Source organism: Myxocyprinus asiaticus, chromosome 26 (assembly GCF_019703515.2).
Source record: "Myxocyprinus asiaticus isolate MX2 ecotype Aquarium Trade chromosome 26, UBuf_Myxa_2, whole genome shotgun sequence".
Classification (NCBI taxonomy): domain Eukaryota; kingdom Metazoa; phylum Chordata; class Actinopteri; order Cypriniformes; family Catostomidae; genus Myxocyprinus; species Myxocyprinus asiaticus.
Genome location: NC_059369.1, coordinates 31,799,863 through 31,823,557, shown reverse-complemented (window position 1 = coordinate 31,823,557; position 23,695 = coordinate 31,799,863). Strand labels below are relative to the sequence as shown.

At 38.8% G+C, this 23,695-nt stretch overlaps 2 protein-coding genes across 2 annotated transcripts; both read left to right on the top strand.

The window, feature by feature from the left end:
• Positions 1-1,023: 1,023 nt before the first annotated feature.
• Positions 1,024-4,521, top strand: LOC127417097 (extracellular calcium-sensing receptor-like). The gene is made up of 6 exons (XM_051656813.1): positions 1,024-1,250; positions 1,474-1,768; positions 2,034-2,819; positions 2,997-3,218; positions 3,292-3,415; positions 3,608-4,521. The coding sequence occupies exons 1-6, from the start codon at positions 1,024-1,026 to the stop codon at positions 4,519-4,521; spliced, it is 2,568 nt and encodes an 855-aa protein (XP_051512773.1).
• A 6,797-nt stretch (positions 4,522-11,318) lies between these two features.
• LOC127417096 (extracellular calcium-sensing receptor-like) lies at positions 11,319-14,826 on the top strand. The gene is made up of 6 exons (XM_051656812.1): positions 11,319-11,548; positions 11,774-12,068; positions 12,322-13,107; positions 13,285-13,506; positions 13,580-13,703; positions 13,913-14,826. The coding sequence occupies exons 1-6, from the start codon at positions 11,319-11,321 to the stop codon at positions 14,824-14,826; spliced, it is 2,571 nt and encodes an 856-aa protein (XP_051512772.1).
• The last annotated feature ends 8,869 nt before the right edge of the window (positions 14,827-23,695 follow it).

The window sequence follows — 23,695 nt, the reverse complement described above, 5'->3', positions numbered from 1 at the left end:
TTACTGTACAAAGGAAGTGAATGTGGGCAATGGCCTTTTGTGGTGATCAACATTATGCCACAAATACTGTTGATTAAGCTGAACCCTAAAACAATTAAGCTTAAATTATATTGAACCTGAAATATTCCTTTAAAATGCATAGGCATTACACAATAAAACATTGCACGAATAGTAATCACACAATGGTTCACACTGGGAATTTTTTTTTTTTTTTTTTATTATAGCAAAATACCCAGTGTTGTCCCATTGTGTGATTACTACTTGATATTTCTATCAAAAAATAAATAAAATAAAACATCTGAGTAACCCTCCATATTTTTCATGAGAAGGCCTTGTCAGGCTGGCATGTTTCCACCATCCAGAACCATGTTTCAATTAATAAATTAAATGTTTTATGTCTGATGGTTTTAAAAGCTTGTCAAAATAATTAGGAAGGGACAGCAATATAAATATAATAAATGCTTTGATTTTAAGACATTTCTTGTGAGTTTTACAAGGGGGTGGGGTGCTTTTTTTTGTTATGAAACTTTATTTCACACACTTAAAACATACTGTATTGCCATTATGATTAAATATTAATATCGATAAACCAGTACAATATGGTTCCATTTGTTAACATTAGTAAATGCATTAGTTATCATGAATAAACAATTAACTATATATTTGTTACAACATTTATTAATATTTATCAACGCTAGTTAATAAAAATACAATTGTTCATTGTTAGTTCATGTTAGTTCATCACTAATGTTAACTAATACAACTTTTGATTTAAAACAAAATGTATTAGTATACATTGAAATTAACATGAACTAATAAATGCTTAATAAGTATTGTTCATTGTTAGTTCATGTTAACTAATGTTGTTAACAAATGTTAACAAATGAAACTTTATTGTAAAGTGTTATCGATAAACCACACCCTCTTATGTTTTTCCCATGCAAATTCATTTCTACAGTGGCTATTTAAACATGGTGTAATGCACACCCGACATTTGGAGTGCTTGCTAGCCTAGCAAAAGAAATGCATGGCAATTTTTTATTGGCAGTGACAGTACTCTGCATTGCTAGGCTTTGCCCCGCCATGTGTGGAGTTGATCCACTCACCTGCATACTGCAAGGAGACCCGCAACCTCCTGCTTTCTTCATGGATGGAGACTTTATTATTGGAGGAGCTTTCACTATTCATTACTCGAACTTAGAGAATCATACCTACACTAGACGGCCACAGCCACTAGAGTGCAGTGGCAGGTTAGCATTTGACATAGAGAATTGAATGCAGTCCTTGACAAAGCAAGGTTGAATATATTGATTGTACTATACATAATGTTCATAATGGTCTTTTTGTTTCTTGTGTAAACTTTTGTTAATGATATTCAGACATACAAAACATAATAGTGTTTAGTTTTTTTAAAATAGTTGTAATAATAATAAGTTATATCATAATATAATTGTAATGTGTGTACTTTAACAGCATGAACTTCAAAGAGCTGCGCTATGCTCGTGTCCTGGAGTTCGCAGTCCAGGAGATCAACAACAACTCAGATCTGTTACCGGGCATCACGTTAGGCTACAGTATACATGACTCTTGTGCCTCTGTGCCAATGACAGTCAAACTAGCATTTCAGTTTGCCAACGGACTTGACCCTGTATTTAACTACACTGATTCTTGTGCAAATGCTGCTGCTGTGACTGCAGTAGTCGGAGAATCTGGCTCCACACCATCTATAAGCATGTCAAGAATTCTCGGTCCATTTGGGATTCCACAGGTGACTGCTTATGACATTTTTATTTTTATTTTTTTGTCTTTATTGTTTTCTATAATACAGAAAAATGTTTGCATTGTATTATAAAGCTTGCTTAATCACTGTAAATACTGATTTGTTTTATTTATTTTTTTATATATTTCTGTCACAAGAATGTAAAGTATGTGACTGGACTAATCAAAAGGTTTATTTCCATGTCCTGGCATATTAAGAAAAACAATGCTTCCAGATTTTTTTTTTCCCCTCATTGTGCATTATTATACTGTAGGTGAGTCACTCTGCAACATGCTCATGCTTCAGTGACAAGCGGCAGTATCCTACTTTCTTCAGGACCATCCCCAGTGACCACTATCAAGCAGCCGCTTTGGCATCCATGGTCAAGTACTTTGGATGGACGTGGATCGGGGTTGTGCGCAGTGATTCAGACTACGGGAACTTTGCCATGGCATCATTCCTGAAAGCTGCGGAGGAGGAGGGAATCTGTGTGGAGTATTCTGAGGCCTACTTTAGGACACAGCCACGCAGCAAACTCAAGAGAGTAGGAGATGTCATTCGCAGGTCAACGGCTCGTGTAGTAGTTGCTTTCCTGGCCCCGGGTGACATGAGACTTCTCTTAGAGGAGCTGAGCCAGCAGCCTCCTCCCCCATTGCAGTGGATTGGCAGTGAATCGTGGGTTACAGACAAAGAAATGCTGCGGTTTAATATGTGTATTGGTGCTGTGGGCTTCGCAGTTCCACGATCTGTTATCCCCGGTTTGCGTAACTTTTTATTTGACCTCTCTCAAGACCATTTGCTGAACTCTCCCCTGTTGACAGAATTTTGGGAGAAATCATTTAGCTGTAGTTTTAAAAAACAGACAGGCTCTCCATCCGGTCTGCCAGCATGTGATGGCACAGAGGACCTGTATGCATTACAGAGCCCATACACAGACACGTCACAGTTGCGAGTCTCTAACTTGGTCTACAAAGCCACATATGCTATAGCGCATGCCATCCATGGCATTGTCTGTAACAATGAGCAATGTAATAAAAACATCAAAGTTGAGCCCAAGAAGGTAAACTTTCTCATCATGGAATAATTTAACTTTTAAATTCACATGATTATTAACAATAGATTCTGTGTTCCTTGTGAACTGTAAAATTGCAGACACTCCTAGAATGTCAGCACCACCACAATGTTCTCAAACCATACCTATTTTTTTTTTTTTTTCTCATATCCATCAATCATTCAGGTTTTCAATCAGCTTAAGCGAGTGAACTTCACTAGAAATAATTATTCTGTTTCATTTGATGCCAATGGGGATCCTGTGGCCACCTATGAACTTGTGAACTGGCAGCATCAGAAAGATGGTTCAATTAATTTCATGACAGTGGGTCGCTATGATGCATCCCAGCCTAAAGGCCAAGAATTCAGTCTACTCAGAGCTGTCATCTGGAACGATGGCAGTGAAAAGGTATGCACAGTTTTGTTCTATTTTATCTGGTTGTGAATATCTGTGAGTGCTGTGTGTCACCTGTCACCTCCAGGTTCCCGCATCTGTGTGCAGTGCAAGCTGTGCCCCAGGCACTAGGAAGGCTGTGCAAAAAGGAAGGCCTGCCTGCTGTTTTGACTGCATCAACTGTGCAGAAGGAGAGATCAGCAATGAGACAGGTAATGTGTTTGGACATATTTTTTAATTAAACGATCCACAATTACAATTGGCCATTTTTCACTTCATCCCTGTCATACTACAAACAAAATAAATTGGCATGTTGCTCACAGAGCTGGTAATTCTAAATCCAACATGTTTTTCTTCATTATGTTCATAAATGGGTTTTAATAACTGATTTCTTCATGTTTCAGATTCTTTAGATTGTCACAGATGCCCACCTGAGTACTGGCCCAATAAAGATAATGACAAGTGCCTTCCTAAACCAGTGGAGTTTCTGTCCTGGGATGAGATCCTCGGAATCATCCTGGCTGCTTTCTCTGTTGCTGGCTCTTTAGTAGCTTTGAGCATGACTTTAGTGTTCTACAAAAACAGGACCTCTCCCATAGTTAGAGCCAACAACTCAGAACTGAGCTTCCTGCTGCTTTTCTCACTGACTCTGTGTTTTCTCTGTTCTCTCACTTTCATTGGTCGACCTACTGAGTGGTCCTGTATGTTGCGTCACACAGCATTTGGGATCACTTTTGTCCTCTGTATCTCCTGTGTTCTGGGGAAAACAATTGTGGTGTTAATGGCCTTCAAAGCTACACTTCCAGGTAGTAATGTCATGAAATGGTTTGGACCTCCTCAACAGAGACTCAGTGTTCTTGGTTTCACTCTTGTGCAGGTTCTTATTTGTGTGCTTTGGTTAACAATATCCCCTCCTTTTCCTTACAACAATATGCAACACTACAAAGAAAAGATCATTTTAGAATGCAGTTTGGGCTCAGCTATTGGTTTCTGGGTTGTACTGGGCTATATAAGCCTCCTAGCTATTCTTTGCTTTGTTTTAGCTTTTCTGGCCCGAAAGCTGCCAGATAACTTCAATGAAGCCAAATTCATCACATTCAGTATGCTCATATTCTGTGCTGTTTGGATCACATTTGTACCCGCTTATGTCAGTTCTCCAGGGAAGTTCACTGTAGCTGTCGAGATATTTGCCATTTTAGCCTCAAGCTTTGGTTTGTTTCTTTCTATTTTTGCTCCTAAGTGTTTCATTATTGTGTTTAGGCCAGAGCAGAACACCAAAAAACACTTAATGGGTAAAGTACCATCAAAAGCCCCCTGATACTCACAAACATATCATTAGTAAGTGACATGCAGACTGCTTAATAATAGTTATAAAACACTATATTATTTTAATGTAGGGATGCACCGATACTGGTATCGGAATCGGTTCTGATACCACGCTCATGTACTCGTAAAAATGCTCCGATACCAAAAACTGATACCATCTGACGTACGAATGCCATTACATAAACATTCAGCGTGCAGATTAAAATCACCTCATGTCCTAGTGAGATTATTTATCAGCAAAAGCTGCAATTTAATGAGATAAATAGATAGTTTGAATGTGCAGCATTTTAAATGTGAGTGCATGTGAATGTGTGGAGCCGGTGTTGTGCAGACATAGAGACACAAACAGCTCATACCTTTAAGAGATCCTTGGCTCATACATGGAAATAATTTATAAGCATTGCATGCTCTGTTTGTAGCAGATGAAAGCAGGCAGAGCGCTAATTCACTTTTTAGCATGAGTCATATACAGACTACATATTTATTTATTTATTTAAATAGTAGCCTTTTGCGGTTTAATAATTATTGTGATTCACCTAGCAAAATGCTTTTCCGGATTGGGAATCTGCCGTTATTACTCAGAGCTCCTTGGTCTAACAACACAAAAACACTTCAAAATAAAAGCTCTGCCAAAATAAAAGCACAATTTAAATGAAAAAAAGTATGACAGAAATAGATCACTACTGTATAGTTATGTAATATTAACTGTTATACTACTACTAATAATAATACTAATAAATCAATAGTAACTCTATTATGCTCAAGCAATATCTCACATCTGTGATGCTCTATTATGCAGCACTTTATTTGACAGAAATAATTGCAATGTCGTATTTAGGATTGTGCTGTGAGGTTCTGTATAAAAGTACTTCATTGGATAAAAATAATACAATTTCATGTTGAAAATTAATTGTTATACTTTCATTTAAATAAAGTTTTAATTTATTTATTTAAACACAATTTTGATGATAAAATTGAAATAAACTGCTGATACTGAGTTCAGAAAAAAACTGGTGATGGACTCGGTATCGGCGAGTACTAAAAAAAGTAACAGTACTCGTTCTAAAAAAATGGTATCGGGACATCCCTTTTTTAATGTATCAGCAAAATCATGTTTGTGTTATATGTGCAAATATGAACTGTAGTTTGTACAATCATTGCAAAACGATAGTTAAGAGCTAAAAAAATAAAATCACATTTAAAATCAAAATGAGTATGTAGCCTATTGATACCTTGACAAAGGTTCATTTTCAAACATGCTATGTTAGCCTAACAGCAGATGCATATTCACAACGTGTGTGCTTCATTCACGCTTTAACATTGCTTGGTATGTTTTAATAATTTTTTTCTGATTTACATTTTTTCTGATATTCATGTTCTTGTAATGTTATACTACTGATGTATGTAACAAGACATATCAAGTATTAAATTATTATTCATCATCAGACAATTAAATAAAGTTTGATTCAGAAATTAAATGGAAAAGTCTTTTTACTCCAGTTATGTTGTGATTTGATTTTTGTCCCACACATATTTCACTAATAAGAATATAATTGTGCCATGTAAAAATGGATAAGCAGGTGTAACAGGAGCCATCTGGTACTTGATGTGTAAACCTAATTCCCCTGGCGATTGACACTAGAGATTGCAGCCTTTAGCCTCCTCGTTAGTACACCCGTCTCCCATTCTGGAGACCCCAGTTCAAATCCTGCTCAGATTTTTGCCATTTTAGCTTCTAGTTTTGGCCTGCTTCTCTGTTTATTTGCCTCTAAGGTTTATATAATTGGAGTCAAGATGGCGCCCCTGGAGTCAAGATGGCGCCGAGTATGGCTGCTGCGTTGCGAGCTCCGACACAACATAGCAATGTTTTGTTTGTCTTGTTCACAATTCTTATGTTTTTTGTCTTGGATATTGTCTGCCTTATTGTCTACTTCAGACAAACACTTTTGGACATTGATTCAGCGATCTCACACCGAAAACCGGACTTCACATTCCTCAATGCCGACTCGCTGTTTACAAACACGTAAGCAGAGCCCTTTGTCTGGGCAGCACGTCCGCGGAAACGCAGGAGGAAAAGGGGAAACAGAGCCACTATTCTACTGGCAAATGTTCAGTCTCTGGATAACAAGCTCTGCGAGCTGAAAGCGTGGATCTCTTTCCAACGAGAGACGAGGGACTGCTGCATTATCTGCCTTACAGAAACTTGGATGTCTGCGGAGATTCCAGACTCAGCCATTGAACCCACGGGGTTCTCCGTGCACCGAGCGGACAGAGCGAAAGACCTCTCAGGTAAAACTAGAGGAGGTGGTGTATGTTTTATGATCAACAAATCCTGGTGTGATCAGAGGAACGTACATTCTATCAAGTCTTTCTGTTCTCCTGATCTGGAATTTCTTATGCTTCTGTGTCGACCATTCTGGCTACCGAGGGAATTCACAGTGGTCATTATCACTGCTGTGTACATCCCCCCACAAGCCGACACAGACCGGGCACTCAAGGAACTGTATGGGAGTATAAGTGAGCAGGAAACCGCGCACCCTGAGGCCGCATTCATTGTGACCGGGGACTTTAATAAAGCCAGTTTAAAATCAGTCGCACCAAAATATCACCAGCACATTAGTTTCAACACACGAGGGGACCGGGTTTTGGACCATTGCTGCTCTCCCTTCCGGGATGGCTACAAATTCCTCCCCCGCCCACCATTTGGCAAATCGGACCACTCTTCCACTCTGCTTCTGCCCGCTTACAGGCAGAAATTGAAACAGGAAGCACCCACCCTCAGAACGATCCTGTGCTGGTCGGACCAATCAGACTCTACGCTACAGGACTGTTTTGATCACACGGACTGGGAGATGTTCCGGTCCGCCTCTGATGACGACATCGAGCTTTACGCTGATAGCGTAATGTGTTTCATCAGAACATGCGTAGAGGAAGTGATTCCGACCAGGACAATACGGATCTATCCGAATCAGAAACCATGGATCAATAGCGATGTTCGTGCGGCACTTAATGTGCGGACCTCCGCTTTTAATTCCGGGAACGCGGAGGAGCATAAACAAGCCAGTTATGCCCTCCGAAAAACGCCAGTACAGGAGTAAGATTGAAGGACAGTTTAACACCACCAACTCTAGAAGCATGTGGCAGGGAATTAACATCATCACGGACTTTAAAGGGAATAAAAACTCCGCCATGAACACCGCTGCCTCTCTGCCGGATGAGCTAAATACTTTTTATGCTCGTTTCGAGGGAAATAACACCGCCCTCGCGGAGAGAGCTCTCGCGGCTGAAGCTACAGAGGTTAGATCACTCTCCATCTCTGTAGCGGATGTAACCCGATCCTTCCGACGGGTGAATATCCGCAAAGCCGCGGGCCCAGACGGCATTCCGGGCCGTGTCATCAGAGCGTGCGCGAACCAGCTTGCTGGTGTTTTTACGGACATTTTCAACCTTTCCCTCTCTTTGTCTATAGTCCCCACATGCTTTAAAACATCCACCATTGTGCCTGTTCCAAAACAATCAAAAATAACCTGTTTAAATGACTGTCCTGTTGCTCTGACCCCCATCATCAGCAAATGTTTTGAGAGACTAATCAGAGATTACATCTGCTCTGTATTGCCACTCAATCTTGACCCGCTGCAGTTTGCTTACCGCAACAACCGCTCCACTGATGATGCCATTGCATCTATACTACACACTGCTCTCTCCCACCTGGAAAAAAAGAACACTTATGTGAGAATGCTGTTTGTAGACTACAGCTCAGCATTCAACACCATAGTGCCCTCCAAGCTAGATGAGAAAATCCGGGCTCTGGGCTTAAACAGCTCGCTGTGCAGCTGGATCCTGGACTTCCTGTCAAGCAGACGCCAGGTGGTTAGAATAGGCAGCAACATCTCCTCATCACTAACCCTCAACACTGGAGCCCTGCAGGGCTGTGTTCTCAGCCCACTACTGTATTCCTTGTACACACATGACTGTGTGGCAACACATAGCTCCAATGCCATCATTAAGTTTGCTGATGACACGACGGTGGTAGGTCTGATCACTGACAATGATGAAACAGCCTACAGAGAGGAGGTGCACACCCTGACACACTGGTGTCAGGAGCACAACCTCTCCCTCAACGTCAGTAAGACAAAGGAGCTTGTGGTGGACTTCAGAAGAAAAGACAGAGAACACAGTCCCATCACCATCAATGGAGCACCAGTGGAAAGAGTCAGCAGCTTCAAGTTCCTGGGTGTCCACATCACTGAGGAACTCACATGGTCCGTCCACACTGAAGTCATTGTGAAGAAGGCTCATCAGCACCTCTTCTTCCTGAGACGGCTGAGGAAGTTTGGAATGAACCACCACATCCTCACACGGTTCTACACCTGCACTGTGGAGAGCATCCTGACTGGCTGCATCTCCGCCTGGTACGGCAATAGCACCGCCCACAACCGCAAAGCACTGCAAAGGGTGGTGCGAACTGCCAGACACATCATCGGAGGTGAGCTTCCCTCCCTCCAGGAAATATATACAAGGCGGTGTGTGAAAAAAGCTCGGAGGATCATCAGAGTCTCCAGCCACCCGAGCCATGGGCTGTTCTCACTGCTACCATCAGGTAGGCGGTATCGCAGCATCAGGACCCGCACCAGCCGACTCCATGATAGCTTCTCCCCCAAGCAATCAGACTTCTGAACTCTTGATCTCCCACGATCAAAATACATCAGCACTGCACTTTATTACTCTTACTCTTATATCTCACACCGGACTGTCATAAATTATATTATTATTATTATATTATGTTCTCTCTTAACAACTGACTATCAACCGACAGCCTGAATGTCAATACAGTACAATACTGTACATTCTATATATATATATATATATATATATATATATATATATATATATATATATATATATATATATATATACTTTTTTATATATTTTTATTTTTAATTTTTATTGAATAATGTGTATCTATATAGTAAAAAAAACAAAAACAAAAAAAAAACAGCGTATTGTATACTGTACAGTGTATGTTATTATTTGTATATTGTTGAGTGTAATTATGTGTATAACAGACGTTTAAATTGTGTTGTGTTAATTTGATGTTTATTGTTAATTGGTATATGTCTCATCACTGTCACGACTGCTATGTTGATCGGAACTGCACCCAAGAATTTCACACACCATTGCACTTGTGTATATGGCCGTGTGACAATAAAGTGATTTGATTTGATTGATTTGATTATAATTTTAGTAAAGCCAGAGAAAAACACCAAACAACATTTAATGGGAAAAGACAAATAATTATATTTATCATGCTCTAAGCTTAGTTCAAATGTGAACTGCAATCTATGAATTTCAAAGTGAAATATGTCCAATTGTTAACGATATGAAATAACTCAGATAGTAAACCATTAAGTGTTGAAGCAACACTGATTTGACATTGAAATAATGTTGATTTTTGTCATTATTTCATTATACAGTCAACCAGCAAAAATGAAATCATGATTTTATAACAGATAGAAATCTTCAACTCCTATTCAATTACATTGATTCCTGGTTGAATCTAATTTAAGATTAAACTATTTCAATGCAAAATTAATCATGTTTGTTACATTTCACTCTATTGTAATCCACCCCTCTACCAACCCCCATAAATGCAGACATTTTGTATTTATAGTTTTTAGATTTTATAAGAGTGTTAATGTGTATTGTTAAAAGAATATTCTGGGTTCAATACAAGTTAAGATCAATTGACAGCATTTGTTGCATAATGTTGATAACCACAAAACTAATACTTGTCCCTCCTTTACTTTAAAAGAAGAAAAAAAGAAAAAATTGGGGTTACAGTGAGGTACTTACTGTACAAAGGAAGTGAATGTGGGCAATGGCCTTTTGTGGTGATCAGCATTATGCCACAAATACTGTTGATTAAGCTGAACCCAAAATGATTAAACTTAACTTATATTGAACCCGGATAATTCCTTTAAAGTGCATAGGCATTACACAGTAAAACATTGCACGAATAGTTATCACACAATGGTTCACATTGAGAAATTTGTTTGATTATAGCAAAATACCAGCGTTGTCCCATTGTGTGATTACTACTTGATATCTCTATCAAAAAAATAAATAAAATAAAACATCTGAGTAACCCTCCATATTTTTCATGAGAAGGCCTTGTCAGGCTGGCATGTTTCCACCATCCAGAACCATGTTTCAATTAATAAATTAAATGTTTTATGTCTGATGGTTTTAAAAGCTTGTCAAAATAATTAGGAAGGGAAGGCAAAATATAAGAAATGATTTTAAGACACTTCTCGTGAGTTTTACAAGGGGGTGGGGTGACCTTGAGGGCAGTTCCTTATAAACCTGTAACACTTTACAATATGGTTCCATTTGTTAACATTAGTAAATGCATTAGTTACCATGAATAAACAATTAACGATATATTTGTTACAGCATTTATTAATGTTAGTTAATACAAATACAATTGTTCATTGTTAGTTCATAGTCCATTAACTAATGTTAACTAATACAACTTTTGATTTGAAAAATGTATTAGTATATGCTGAAATTAACATTAACTAATAAATGCTTAATAAGTATTGATCATTGTTAGTTCATGTTAACTAATGTTGTTAACTAATGTTAACACATGAAACCTTATTGAAAAGTTTTACCGATAAACCACACCCTCTTATGTTTTTCCCATGCAAATTCATTTCTACAGTGGCTATTTAAACATGGTGTAATGCACACCCGACATTTGGAGTGCTTGCTAGCCTAGCAAAAGAAATGCATGGCAATTTTTTATTGGCAGTGACAGTACTCTGCATTGCTAGGCTTTGCCCCGCCATGTGTGGAGTTGATCCACTCACCTGCATACTGCAAGGAGACCCGCAACCTCCTGCTTTCTTCATGGATGGAGACTTTATTATTGGAGGAGCTTTCACTATTCATTACTCAATGAAGATAGAGAATCACACCTACACTAGACGGCCACAGCCACTAGAGTGCAGTGGCAGGTTAGCATTTGACATAGAGAACAGAATGCTGTCCTTGACAAAGCAAGGTTGAATATATTGATTGTACTATACATAATGTTCATAATGGTCTTTTTGTTTATTGTGTAAACTTTTGTTAATGAGAATCAGACATACAAAACATATATATAAGTGTTCAGTTTTTAAAATAGTTGTAATAATAATAAGTTATATCATAATATAATTGTAATGTGTGTACTTTAACAGCATGAACTTCAAAGAGCTGCGCTATGCTCGTGTCCTGGAGTTTGCGGTCCAGGAGATCAACAACAACTCAGATCTGTTACCGGGCATCACGTTAGGCTACAATATACATGACTCTTGTGCCTCTGTGCCAATGACAGTCAAACTAGCATTTCAGTTTGCCAACGGAATTGACCCCGTATTTAACTACACTGATTCTTGTGCAAATGCTGCTGCTGTGACTGCAGTAGTCGGAGAATCTGGCTCCACACCATCTATAAGCATGTCAAGAATTCTCGGTCCATTTGGGATTCCACAGGTGACTGCTTATGACTTTTTTTTTTTTTTTTTTGTCTTTATTGTTTTCTATAATACAGAAAAATGTTTGCATTGTATTATAAAGCTTGCTTAATCATTGTAAACACTGATTTTGTTTTTAAATATTTCTGTCACAAGAATGTAAAGTATGTGATTGGACTTATCAAAAGCTTTATTTCCATGTCCTGGCATATTAAGAAAAACAATGCTTTCAGATTTTTTTTTTCCCCTCATTGTGCATTATTATACTGTAGGTGAGTCACTCTGCAACATGCTCATGCTTCAGTGACAAGCGGCAGTATCCTACTTTCTTCAGGACCATTCCCAGCGACCACTATCAAGCAGCCGCTTTGGCATCCATGGTCAAGTACTTTAGATGGACGTGGATCGGGGTTGTGCGCAGTGATTCAGACTACGGGAACTTTGCCATGGAATCATTCCTGAAAGCTGCAGAGAAGGAGGGAATCTGTGTGGAGTATTCTGAGGCCTACTTTAGGACACAGCCACGCAGCAAACTCAAGAGAGTAGGAGATGTCATTCGCAGGTCAACGGCTCGTGTAGTAGTTGCTTTCCTGGCCCCGGGTGACATGAGACTTCTCTTGGAGGAGCTGAGCCAGCAGCCTCCTCCCCCACTGCAGTGGATTGGCAGTGAATCGTGGGTTTCAGACAAAGAAATGCTGCGGTTTAATATGTGTATTGGTGCTGTGGGCTTCGCAGTTCCACGATCTGTTATCCCCGGTTTGCGTAACTTTTTATTTGACCTCTCTCAAGACCATTTGCTGAACTCTCCCCTGTTGACAGAATTTTGGGAGAAATCATTTAGCTGTAGTTTTAAAAAACAGACAGTCTCTCCATCTGGTCTGCCAGCATGTGATGGCACAGAGGACCTGTATGCATTACAGAGCCCATACACAGACACGTCACAGTTGCGAGTCTCTAACTTGGTCTACAAAGCCACATATGCTATAGCGCATGCCATCCATGGCATTGTCTGTAACAATGAGCAATGTAATAAAAACATCAAAGTTGAGCCCAAGAAGGTAAACTCTTTCATCATGGAATAATTTAACTTTTCAATCCACATGATTATTAACAATAGATTCTGTGTTCCTTGTGAACTGTAAAATTGCAGACACTCCTAGAATGTCAGCACCACCACAATGTTCTCAAACCATACCTATTTTTTTTTTTTTTTCTCATATCCATCAATCATTCAGGTTTTCAATCAGCTTAAGCGAGTGAACTTCACTAGAAATAATTATTCTGTTTCATTTGATGCCAATGGGGATCCTGTAGCCACCTATGAACTTGTGAACTGGCAGCTTCAGAAAGATGGTTCAATTAATTTCGTGACAGTGGGTCGCTATGATGCATCCCAGCCTAAAGGCCAAGAATTCAGTCTAATCAGAGCTGTCATTTGGAACGATGGCAGTGAAAAGGTATGCACAGTTTTGTTCTATTTTATCAGTTTGTGAATATTTGTGAGTGCTATGTTTCGCCTGTCACCTCCAGGTTCCCGTGTCTGTGTGCAGTGTAAGCTGTGCCCCAGGCACTAGGAAGGCTGTGCAAAAAGGGAGACCTGCCTGCTGTTTTGATTGCATTAACTGTGCAGAAGGAGAGATCAGCAGTGAGACAGGTAATGTGTTTGGACATATTCTTCTAATTCAATGATCCAAGATTATAATAGGCCATTTTTTACTTCATCCCTGTCATACTACCGAAAAAAAAAAAGAAAAAAAAAAGAAACTAGCATGCTGCTCACAGAGCTGGTAATTCTAAATCCAACATGTTTTTCTTCATTATGTTCGTAAATGGGTTTTAATAACTGATTTCTTCATGTTTCAGATTCTTTAGATTGTCACAGATGCCCACCTGAGTACTGGCCCAATAAAGATAATGATAAGTGCCTTCCTAAACCAGTGGAGTTTCTGTCCTGGGATGAGATCCTCGGAATCATCCTGGCTGCTTTCTCTGTTGCTGGCTCTTTAGTAGCTTTGAGCATGACTTTAGTGTTCTACAAAAACAGGACCTCTCCCATAGTTAGAGCCAACAACTCAGAACTGAGCTTCCTGCTGCTCTTCTCACTGACTCTGTGTTTTCTCTGTTCTCTCACTTTCATTGGTCGACCTACTGAGTGGTCCTGTATGTTGCGTCACACAGCGTTTGGGATCACTTTTGTCCTCTGTATCTCCTGTGTTCTGGGGAAAACAATTGTGGTGTTAATGGCCTTCAAAGCTACACTTCCAGGTAGTAATGTCATGAAATGGTTTGGACCTCCTCAACAGAGACTCAGTGTTCTTGGTTTCACTCTTGTGCAGGTTCTTATTTGTGTGCTTTGGTTAACAATATCCCCTCCTTTTCCTTACAACAATATGCAACACTACAAAGAAAAGATCATTTTAGAATGCAGTTTGGGCTCAGCTATTGGTTTCTGGGTTGTACTGGGCTATATAAGCCTCCTAGCTATTCTTTGCTTTGTTTTAGCTTTTCTGGCCCGAAAGCTGCCAGATAACTTCAATGAAGCCAAATTCATCACATTCAGTATGCTCATATTCTGTGCTGTTTGGATCACATTTGTACCCGCTTATGTCAGTTCTCCAGGGAAGTTCACTGTAGCTGTCGAGATATTTGCCATTTTAGCCTCAAGCTTTGGTTTGATTCTTTCTATTTTTGCTCCTAAGTGTTTCATTATTGTGTTTAGGCCAGAGCAGAACACCAAAAAACACTTAATGGGTAAAGTACCATCAAAAGCCCCCTGATACTCACAAAGCTATCATTAGTAAGTGACGTGCAGACTGCATAATAATAGTTATAAAACATTAATAATATTTTAACGTAGGGATGCACCGATACTGGTATCGGAATCGGTTCTGATACCACGCTCATGTACTCGTAAAAATGCTCTGATACCAAAAACTGATACCATCTGACGTACGAATGCCATTACATAAACATTCAGCGTGCAGATTAAAATCACCTCATGTCCTAGTGAGATTATTTATCAGCAAAAGCTGCAATTTAATGAGATAAATAGATAGTTTGAACGTGCAGCATTTTAAATGTGAGTGCATGTGAATGTGTGGAGCCGGTGTTGTGCAGACATAGAGACACAAACAGCTCATACCTTTAAGAGATCCTTGGCTCATACATGGAAATAATTTATAAGCATTGCATGCTCTGTTTGTAGCAGATGAAAGCAGGCAGAGCGCTAATTCACTTTTTAGCATGAGTCATATACAGACTACATATTTATTTATTTATTTAAATAGTAGCCTTTTGCGGTTTAATAATTACTGTTATTCACCTAGCAAACTGCTTTTCCGGATTGGGAATCTGCCGTTATTACTCAGAGCTCCTTGGTCTAACAACACAAAAACACTTCAAAATAAAAGCTCCGCCAAAATAAAAGCACAATTTAAATGAAAAAAGTATGACAGAAATAGATCACTACTGTATAGTTATGTAATATTAACTGTTATACTGCTACTACTACTACTACTAATAATAATAATAAATCAATAGTAACTCTATTATGCTCAAGCAATATCTCACATCTGTGATGCTCTATTATGCAGCACTTTATTTGACAGAAATAATTGCAATGTCGTATTTAGGATTGTGCTGTGAGGTTCTGTATAAAATTACTTCATTTGATAAAAATAATAACATTTCATGTTAAAAATTAGTTGTTATACTTTCATTTAAATAAAGATTAAATTTATTTATATAAACACAATTTTGATGATAAAATTAAAATAAACTGCGGATAAGTTCAGAAAAAAAAACTGGTAATGGACTCGGTATCTGCGAGTACTAAAAAAAGTATCGGTACTCGTACTCGTTCTAAAAAAATGGTATCGGGACATCCCTTTTTAATGTATCAGCAAAATCATGTTTGTGTTATATGTGCAAATATGAACTGTAGTTTGTACAATCATTGCAAAACGATAGTTAAGAGCTAAAAAAATAAAATCACATTTAAATTCAAAATGGGTATGTAGCTTATTGATACCTTGACAAATGTTAATTTTCACACATGCTATGTTAGCCTAACAGCAGATGCATATTCACAACGTGTGTGCTTCATTCACGCTTTAACATTGCTTGGTATGTTTTAATAATTTTTTTCTGATTTACATTTTTTCTGATATTCATGTTCTTGTAATGTTATACTACTAATGTATGTAACAAGACATATCAAGTATTAAATTATTATTCATCATCAGACAATTAAATAAAGTTTGATTCAGAAAATAAATGGAAAAGTCCTTTTACTCCAGTTATGTTGTGATATGATTGTTGTCCCACACATATTTCACTAATAAGAATATAATTTTGCCATGTAAAAATGGATAAGCAGGTGTAACGGGAGCCATCTAGTACTTGATTGCTGTGTAGCATGTGTAAACCTAATTCCCCTGGTGATTGACACTAGAGGTTGCAGCCTTTAGCCTCCTCGTTAGTACGCCCGTCTCCCATACTAGAGACCCCAGTTCAAATGCCGCTCAGATTTTTGCCATTTTAGCTTCTATTTTTGACCTGCTTCTCTGTTTATTTGCCTCAAAGGTTTATATAATTTTAGTAAAGCCAGAGAAAAACACCAAACAACATTTAATGGGAAAAGACAAATAATTATATTTATCATGCTCTAAGCTTAGTTCAAATGTGAAATGCAGTCTATGAATTTCAAAGTGAAGTATGTCCAATTACTAACTATATGAAATAACTCATATAGCAAACCATTAAGTGTTGAAGCAACACTGATTTGACATTGAAATAATGTTGATTTTTGTCATTATTTCATTATACAGTCAACCAGCAAAAATGAAATCATGATTTTATAACAGATAGAAATCTTCAACTCCTATTCAATTACATTGATTCCTGGTTGAATCTAAGAATTTAAGATTAAACTATTGTAATCCACCCCTCTACCAACCCCCATAAATGCAGACATTTTGTATTTATAGTTTTTAGATTTTATAAGAGTGTTAATGTGTATTGTTAAAGGAATATTCTGGGTTCAATACAAGTTAAGATCAGTTGACAGCATTTGTTGCATAATGTTGATAACCACAAAACTAATACTTGTCCCTCCTTTTCCTTAAAAGAAAAAAGAAATTGGGGTTACAGTGAGGTACTTACTGTACAAAGGAAGTGAATGTGGGCAATGGCCTTTTGTGGTAATCAGCATTATGCCACAAATACTGTTGATTAAGCTGAACTCTAAAACGATTAAGCTTAATTTATATTGAACCCGGATAATTCCTTTAAAGTGCATAGGCATTACACAATAAAACATTGCACGAATAGTTATCACACAATGGTTCACATTGGGAATTTTGTTTGATTATAGCAAAATACCAGCGTTGTCCCATTGTGTGATTACTACTTGATATCTCTATTTTATAAATAAATAAAATAAAACATCTGAGTAACCCTCCATATTTTTCATGAGAAGGCCTTGTCAGGCCGGCATGTTTCCACCATCCAGAACCATGTTTCAATTAATAAATTAAATGTTTTATGTCTGATGGTTTTAATAGCTTGTCAAAATAATTAGGAAGGGAAGGCAAAATAAATATCAGAAATGATTTTAAGACATTTCTTGTGAGTTTTACAAGGGGGTGGGGTGACCTTGAGGGCAGTTCCTGCTTTTTTTGTTGTTATGAAACTTTATTTCTCACACTTAACACATGCTGTATTGTCATTATGATTAAATATGAATATTGATAAACCGGTAACACTTTACAATATGGTTCCATTTGTTAACATTAGTAAATGCATTAGTTACCATGAATACACAATTAATGATATATTTGTTACAGCATTTATTAATATTTGTTAATGTTAGTTAATAAAAATACAATTGTTCATTGTTAGTTCACAGTGCATTAATGCTAATTAATACAACTTTTGATTTTAAAAATGTATTAGTATATGCTGAAATTAACATTAACTAATAAATGCTTTATAAGTATTGATCATTGTTAGTTCATGTTAACTAATGTTGTTAACTAATGTTAACACATTAAACCTTATTGAAAAGTTTTACCGATAAACCACACCCTCTTATGTTTTTCCCATGCAAATTCATTGCTGCAGTGGCTATTTAAACATGGTGTAATGCTCACCCAACATTTGGAGTGCTTGCTAGCCTTGCAAAAGAAATGCATGGCAATCTTATATTGACAGTGACAGTACTCTGCATTGCCAGGCTTTGCCCAGCCGTGTGTGGAGTTGATCCACTCACCTGCATCCTGCAAGGAGACCCACAACCTCCTGCTTTCTTCATGGACGGAGACTTTATTATTGGAGGAGCTTTCACTATTCATTACTCAATAAAGATAGAGAATCACACCTACACTAGACGGCCACAGCCACTAGAGTGCAGTGGCAGGTTAGCATTTGACATAGAAAATTAAACGCAGTCCTTGACAAAGCAAGGTTGAATATATTTATTGTAGTATACATGACTCTTGTGCCTCTGTGCCAATGACCGTCAAACTAGCATTTCAGTTTGCCAACAGACTTGACCCTTTAACTACATTGATTATTGTGCAAATGCTGCTGCTGTGACTGCAGAGTCGGAGAATCTGGTTCCACACCATCTATAAGCATGTCAAGAATTCTCGGTCCATTTGGGATTCCACAGGTGACTGCTTATGACATTTTTTTTTTTTTTTTTTTTTGTCTTTGTTGTTTTCTATAATACAGCAAAATGTTTGCATTGTATTATAAAGCTTGCTTAATCATTGTAAACACTGATTTTTTTTTATTTTATTTTTTTATAATATTTCTGTCACAAGTATGTGATTGCACTAATTAAAAGGTTTATTTCCATGTCCTGGCATATTAAGGAAAAAAAAATGCTTTCAGATTTTTTTTCCCCTCATTGTGCATTATTATACTGTAGGTGAGTCACTCCGCAACATCGTGCTTCAGTGACAAGCGGCAGTATCCTACTTTCTTCAGGACCATCCCCAGTGACCACTATCAAGCAGCCGCTTTGGCATCCATGGTCAAGTACTTTGGATGGACGTGGATCGGGGTTGTGTGCAGTGATTCAGACTACGGGAATTTGCCATGGCATCATTCCCGAAAGCTGCGGAGGAGGAGGGAATCTGTGTGGAGTATTCTGAGGCCTACTTTAGGACACAGCCACGCAGCAAACTTATGAGAGTAGGAGATGTCATTCGTAAAAATGGACAAGCAGGTGTAATGGGAGTCTCGTTAGCGTGCCTGCCTTCCATGCTGGAGACCCCAGTTCAAATCCTGTTCGGAGGAGTTCAAGCAGGACCGTTTACAGTGGTGCCGTGACCTGGATGGGAGTGAGATTTAGGGGGGTGATTGTAGAGGGAGCCAGCTGGTACGTGTTGCTGTGCGGTATGTGTAAACCTCACTCCCCTGGCCTCAAGAGGTGCACTAGTGACTGACACCGGGCACAGGCAGAGAAGAAAAATGACATGGAAGTTGTAAAATAATAATTTCTTTAATTTACCATCCTCCTTAGGGGTCTTGCCATCAGCCACATAAAAAAATATTTCCTGTTTTGTATGATACCCTTTAGAACAATAATATAATATTTTTAGGATTGAAGCATTTTTGATGAATGTAAACTATTACAACAATTTTAAAGTTTAGGAATATGATTATAACAATACATGAGATGGGAGAAAAAGGGGGAAAAAATCAATTATTGCTACAGCTTATCAGAGATTCACAAATCATTAAATTGCAAAGAGACTGTTATGTGAACGTGTCATCAAATGTGACATCATTTAAGAACTAGTGAGGGCCAAAACAGCTTTTATGCGTTAAAGCTCCCTTTTCTGCAATTAATCTATAAAACAGATGTTGGATCACAGAGTGCACTAGAGTAGACATTAAGCAACATCACACTGCTGATGGCAGGGGCGTCAAGTTAATTTTTTTAGGGTCTGCCACCCCCCATTTGGTTGCATTTTATTAGGTAGAATGTGCATCTGACATTTTCAGGCGACATTACAGGTATCTCTTTTTTTGTCTTTTTTTTTTTTTTTTTTGCCTTCTCTTTTGAGCAAGTAGGGGCATTTGACATATATGACATGAGAGGTGGTGTGAAACATGGTAGCACAATGCAGCAATGCTGACAATTGCTCATTGCAGAGTAAAAACTTATCTCTGTGATTACTGTAGGTTAAATATTTTGTATTCTGTGTTTAATGTAAGTAATAAAACTAGCAAAATTAACAAAATAAAATTGTTTGTATTTCTCCATGAATGTGTTATTTCTCCATTTCTCCATTCAATGGAAATCAAAAGGGAACCTGCGTTTACAGTGTTTCATGTAAAATGCTTAGGTTATTACTGTAACCCAGGTTCCTTGAAAGGGGGGAACGAGACACTGTGTCAGCTGCTGACTCTATGGGGTGCTCTTCTCTGAAGCCCTTAACGATAAAGACAATTTATTGGCAGATGTCCTGCCCCCAATGCATGCATCAACATGAGCATATAAGCGGAAGCACACCACCATCTCATCAGGATTTCCTTCTGAAGGGAGGAGAGTGCATCTCTCAGTCCCTTAACAGCAAAAAATCAGTAGTGTGGCAAGCAAATGCAGTGTCTCGTTCTCTACTTTCAGGGAACTGTGGTTACAGGAGTAACTTGAGCATTCCCTTTCAAGTCTGTCACTTCAACGCTGTGTCAGTTGCTGACACAAACAAACAGCTGCTTTATCAGCCGAAACTGAATCAAATGATCAATGTATATGCACAGCATCCTGACAGGGCAGAGCATATGCAATTTCTGTGCCTTGTCAGACAAGAGCATACAGGGTTACTTCCTGAGCTCTAAAGGGAGGGGTAAAATTTTAGACACATAATCGCGCCCACAGCCAAGCACACCATTTGACAAGCATGGCTCAAATTCTAGACAAGAATCAAGGACTGACAGGGCCTGAAGATCCCCAACAGGCTTTACTGAAGCTAAAGCGAGTAACGGCATTCTGCAAGGACAGTGCACATAAGCTTGCCAATTAAAGCGGCTCAAACAGGAGGCCAGTAAGCACATACAGCATAAGCGCAAAGTCCCAGACCAGGACAGTAGCTCGACGAGAGGGTCTGAGCCGTCTCGCTCCTTGCAGCACCAGTCAGTGAAAACTCGCCATTTCAAGACATATAGCCACCTCATCAAGGGAGCTCTGGTCTGTAATATGATGCTGAGCACTGGCTGCAACAACCCGACTGTGTCAGACGAGCCCTACCTAGAGGCCAGACATGAAGTCTCCACAACTCTGGCAGAGGATGCTAGATCATGCTGTTGGGCCTCATGTATTCAGATAGAAGACAAAGGCAGGCCTAACACAGTCATAAAACCTAACTCAGGCCCACATACCAAGTCATAAATCTTACTGATAAAAATCGCGCCAAAATCAAACAAAGGGAGTCTAAAACAGACTACAAATCCCATGAAGCCTTGCTCACTAAAGGATCAAACTCTCAACGCACCTCAACCATGACATCATCAGGAGTAGAAATACCTTTGAAATGCTTCCGGGATTTGCTTCCAGCAACTTTGCTCTCTGTGTGTAGATGCAGCTCATCACTGCTCTCAGGTGTAGCCTCGTGGCACAAGGAAGTAACGTACGACTTGAAACTGTGGCCATACAATCTCCATCTCGCTGGACAAGTTGAGATTACTCTGTGTTCCACCGAACACTCTAACGGATCCAAAGGAGACCGCCGAGCAATCCGCATCTTCATCCGTTTGCATGCAGAAGTGAAGAGATAAAAGATTTCTCTTCCATCCTCAATCAAGTCGACGTCGCTGATTTCTCCGCCAGCCTGCTGAGAATCAGCAGCTGTACCACCCGCCGACAGAGTGAGGAAATGGCCTCCTGTCATCACCTGAGCCTCAAGGAACCGAGTCGGAGTTAAAGGATGGATGAACACACATTCTACCTGTGTCCTCATGTGATTCAAGTAAGAGGTTTACGTCTGGACAGAGATAGAATATTATAGTGTGTTACTCTTGTGTATCAAGGTTATTGCTTGTAAAGTTTACGGACCACCGAGTCCGCTCATTGCGGCTAATACTCAAGGTATTAATTATCACGAATGAGATTTGCTGTATTGTATTCCAACCACATTGGACTGTTGTGCATTTCCGCCATTGCTGGTGAGACCGGCAAACTGAGTTTATCCATTAAAGAACCAAAGACCGCGGGATGGTTTACAAACTGTCCACCGCGTCTCTGAGTGATAAACTAACAGCTGCTTTCTCTCCCATGATCGCGAAATCGGCTTTGGGGCCGTCACTTTATTCTCTCTCTCTCTCTCGTACTAACCACACACACGCGCTCACAAACATTCTCACACACATTTTTGGCTAGTAGATAGCTTCGTGATAAAGCTCAGCTTTGTACCTAAGCTATCGTACAAGCGGATACACGCGGTAAACTGGTAGACGCCATTGACTGGTTTCTCTCCGCCCACATTCGTGGCCATATTCTCTGGCCGGAAGTCTCGCGTGACATGCTCTCCACGAGAGTCACGTCCGCCATTTTGTGCACGTCCCTCCTTACACACACACACACACACCCTCGTGTGTTATAGGATTATTTTGGTTTCCATATCTAATCATATCACTGTTTAGTTTGTAGTTGTAAGTCGGAAGTTTATTGACTACATTGTATTAATTATTAATTGATATTACTGCATAAATAAACGTTGTTATATTTCAAAGAGAAGTGTTTTGGTTTGTTTTGCATACACCTGTGTCACATGCTGACGGGATGTCAGTGCTCGGATTCAAGCCTTCATTCATTGTTTTTTCCGAAAATCGATATTCTTCGGATGTCGATTTTCCTAAGAAAACGATCTAATATTGATACTGTTATACTATCTGGTTATTAGTCCCTGATTCCAAGGTGGTGCCCTGTCAATATTAATCCATATTAATATTCTATTGATTTTTGATAATTGATAATTATCTTTGATGATTGTTGATTTTGAAGGATCAATAAGCTAGTGTTAATTTTAATTAATGTTTCATCTATGTTAATGATTGGTGATTATCTTTGATAATTGTTGATTTAAAGGATTTTAAAAAAGCTAACACTGATTCTCATCAATGTTCTATTGATTTTAATAATTAATAATTGTCTTTGGTAATTATTAATTATTGCTAATAACCAAACCCGCTCCTAAACGTAGTGCACTACATTTACTGGAGCCCCATATGAGGTTTTAATGAGTTATATTCTATTCATTATTTTAAATATTAATTAATAACTAAAGAAATAATTATTAATTATTTCTGATAGTAACACTGATCTAAACAACCAGTAAAGCCCTACAGTGCCTGCGAGAGCAGATTCCTCCACAAAGGAATTTCCCATGAGAAAGCATCTAACAGCTCTACCTGCTCCAGGAACCAAAAGCCATAGGGCCATTCGGGCAAAATCAGAAATGCGGTTTCCCTGTCTTCCCAAATCTTGCACAACACTCTGTGTAGAAAGTGGATGGGAGAGAACGCATATTTGCATCCAGGGCCACTGATAAGGGGGGACAATTTTGTCCCGGTTCCAGGCTTTTGGGCCCATCCATGATGGAGTGTGGGGGGGGGCTGTTTTATATTGTATAGTGC

Excerpts from the sequence above, each read along its gene's own strand:
- LOC127417096 (XM_051656812.1), top strand. The coding sequence starts at position 11,319 with ATGCATGGCAATTTTTTATTGGCAGTGACAGTACTCTGCATTGCTAGG. Across the intron at positions 13,108-13,284 it reads TCAAAGTTGAGCCCAAGAAG|GTTTTCAATCAGCTTAAGCG; the intron begins GTAAACTCTTTC and ends TCAATCATTCAG. Across the intron at positions 13,704-13,912 it reads AGAGATCAGCAGTGAGACAG|ATTCTTTAGATTGTCACAGA; the intron begins GTAATGTGTTTG and ends TTCATGTTTCAG.
- LOC127417097 (XM_051656813.1), top strand. The coding sequence starts at position 1,024 with ATGCATGGCAATTTTTTATTGGCAGTGACAGTACTCTGCATTGCTAGG. Across the intron at positions 3,219-3,291 it reads GGAACGATGGCAGTGAAAAG|GTTCCCGCATCTGTGTGCAG; the intron begins GTATGCACAGTT and ends TGTCACCTCCAG. Across the intron at positions 3,416-3,607 it reads AGAGATCAGCAATGAGACAG|ATTCTTTAGATTGTCACAGA; the intron begins GTAATGTGTTTG and ends TTCATGTTTCAG.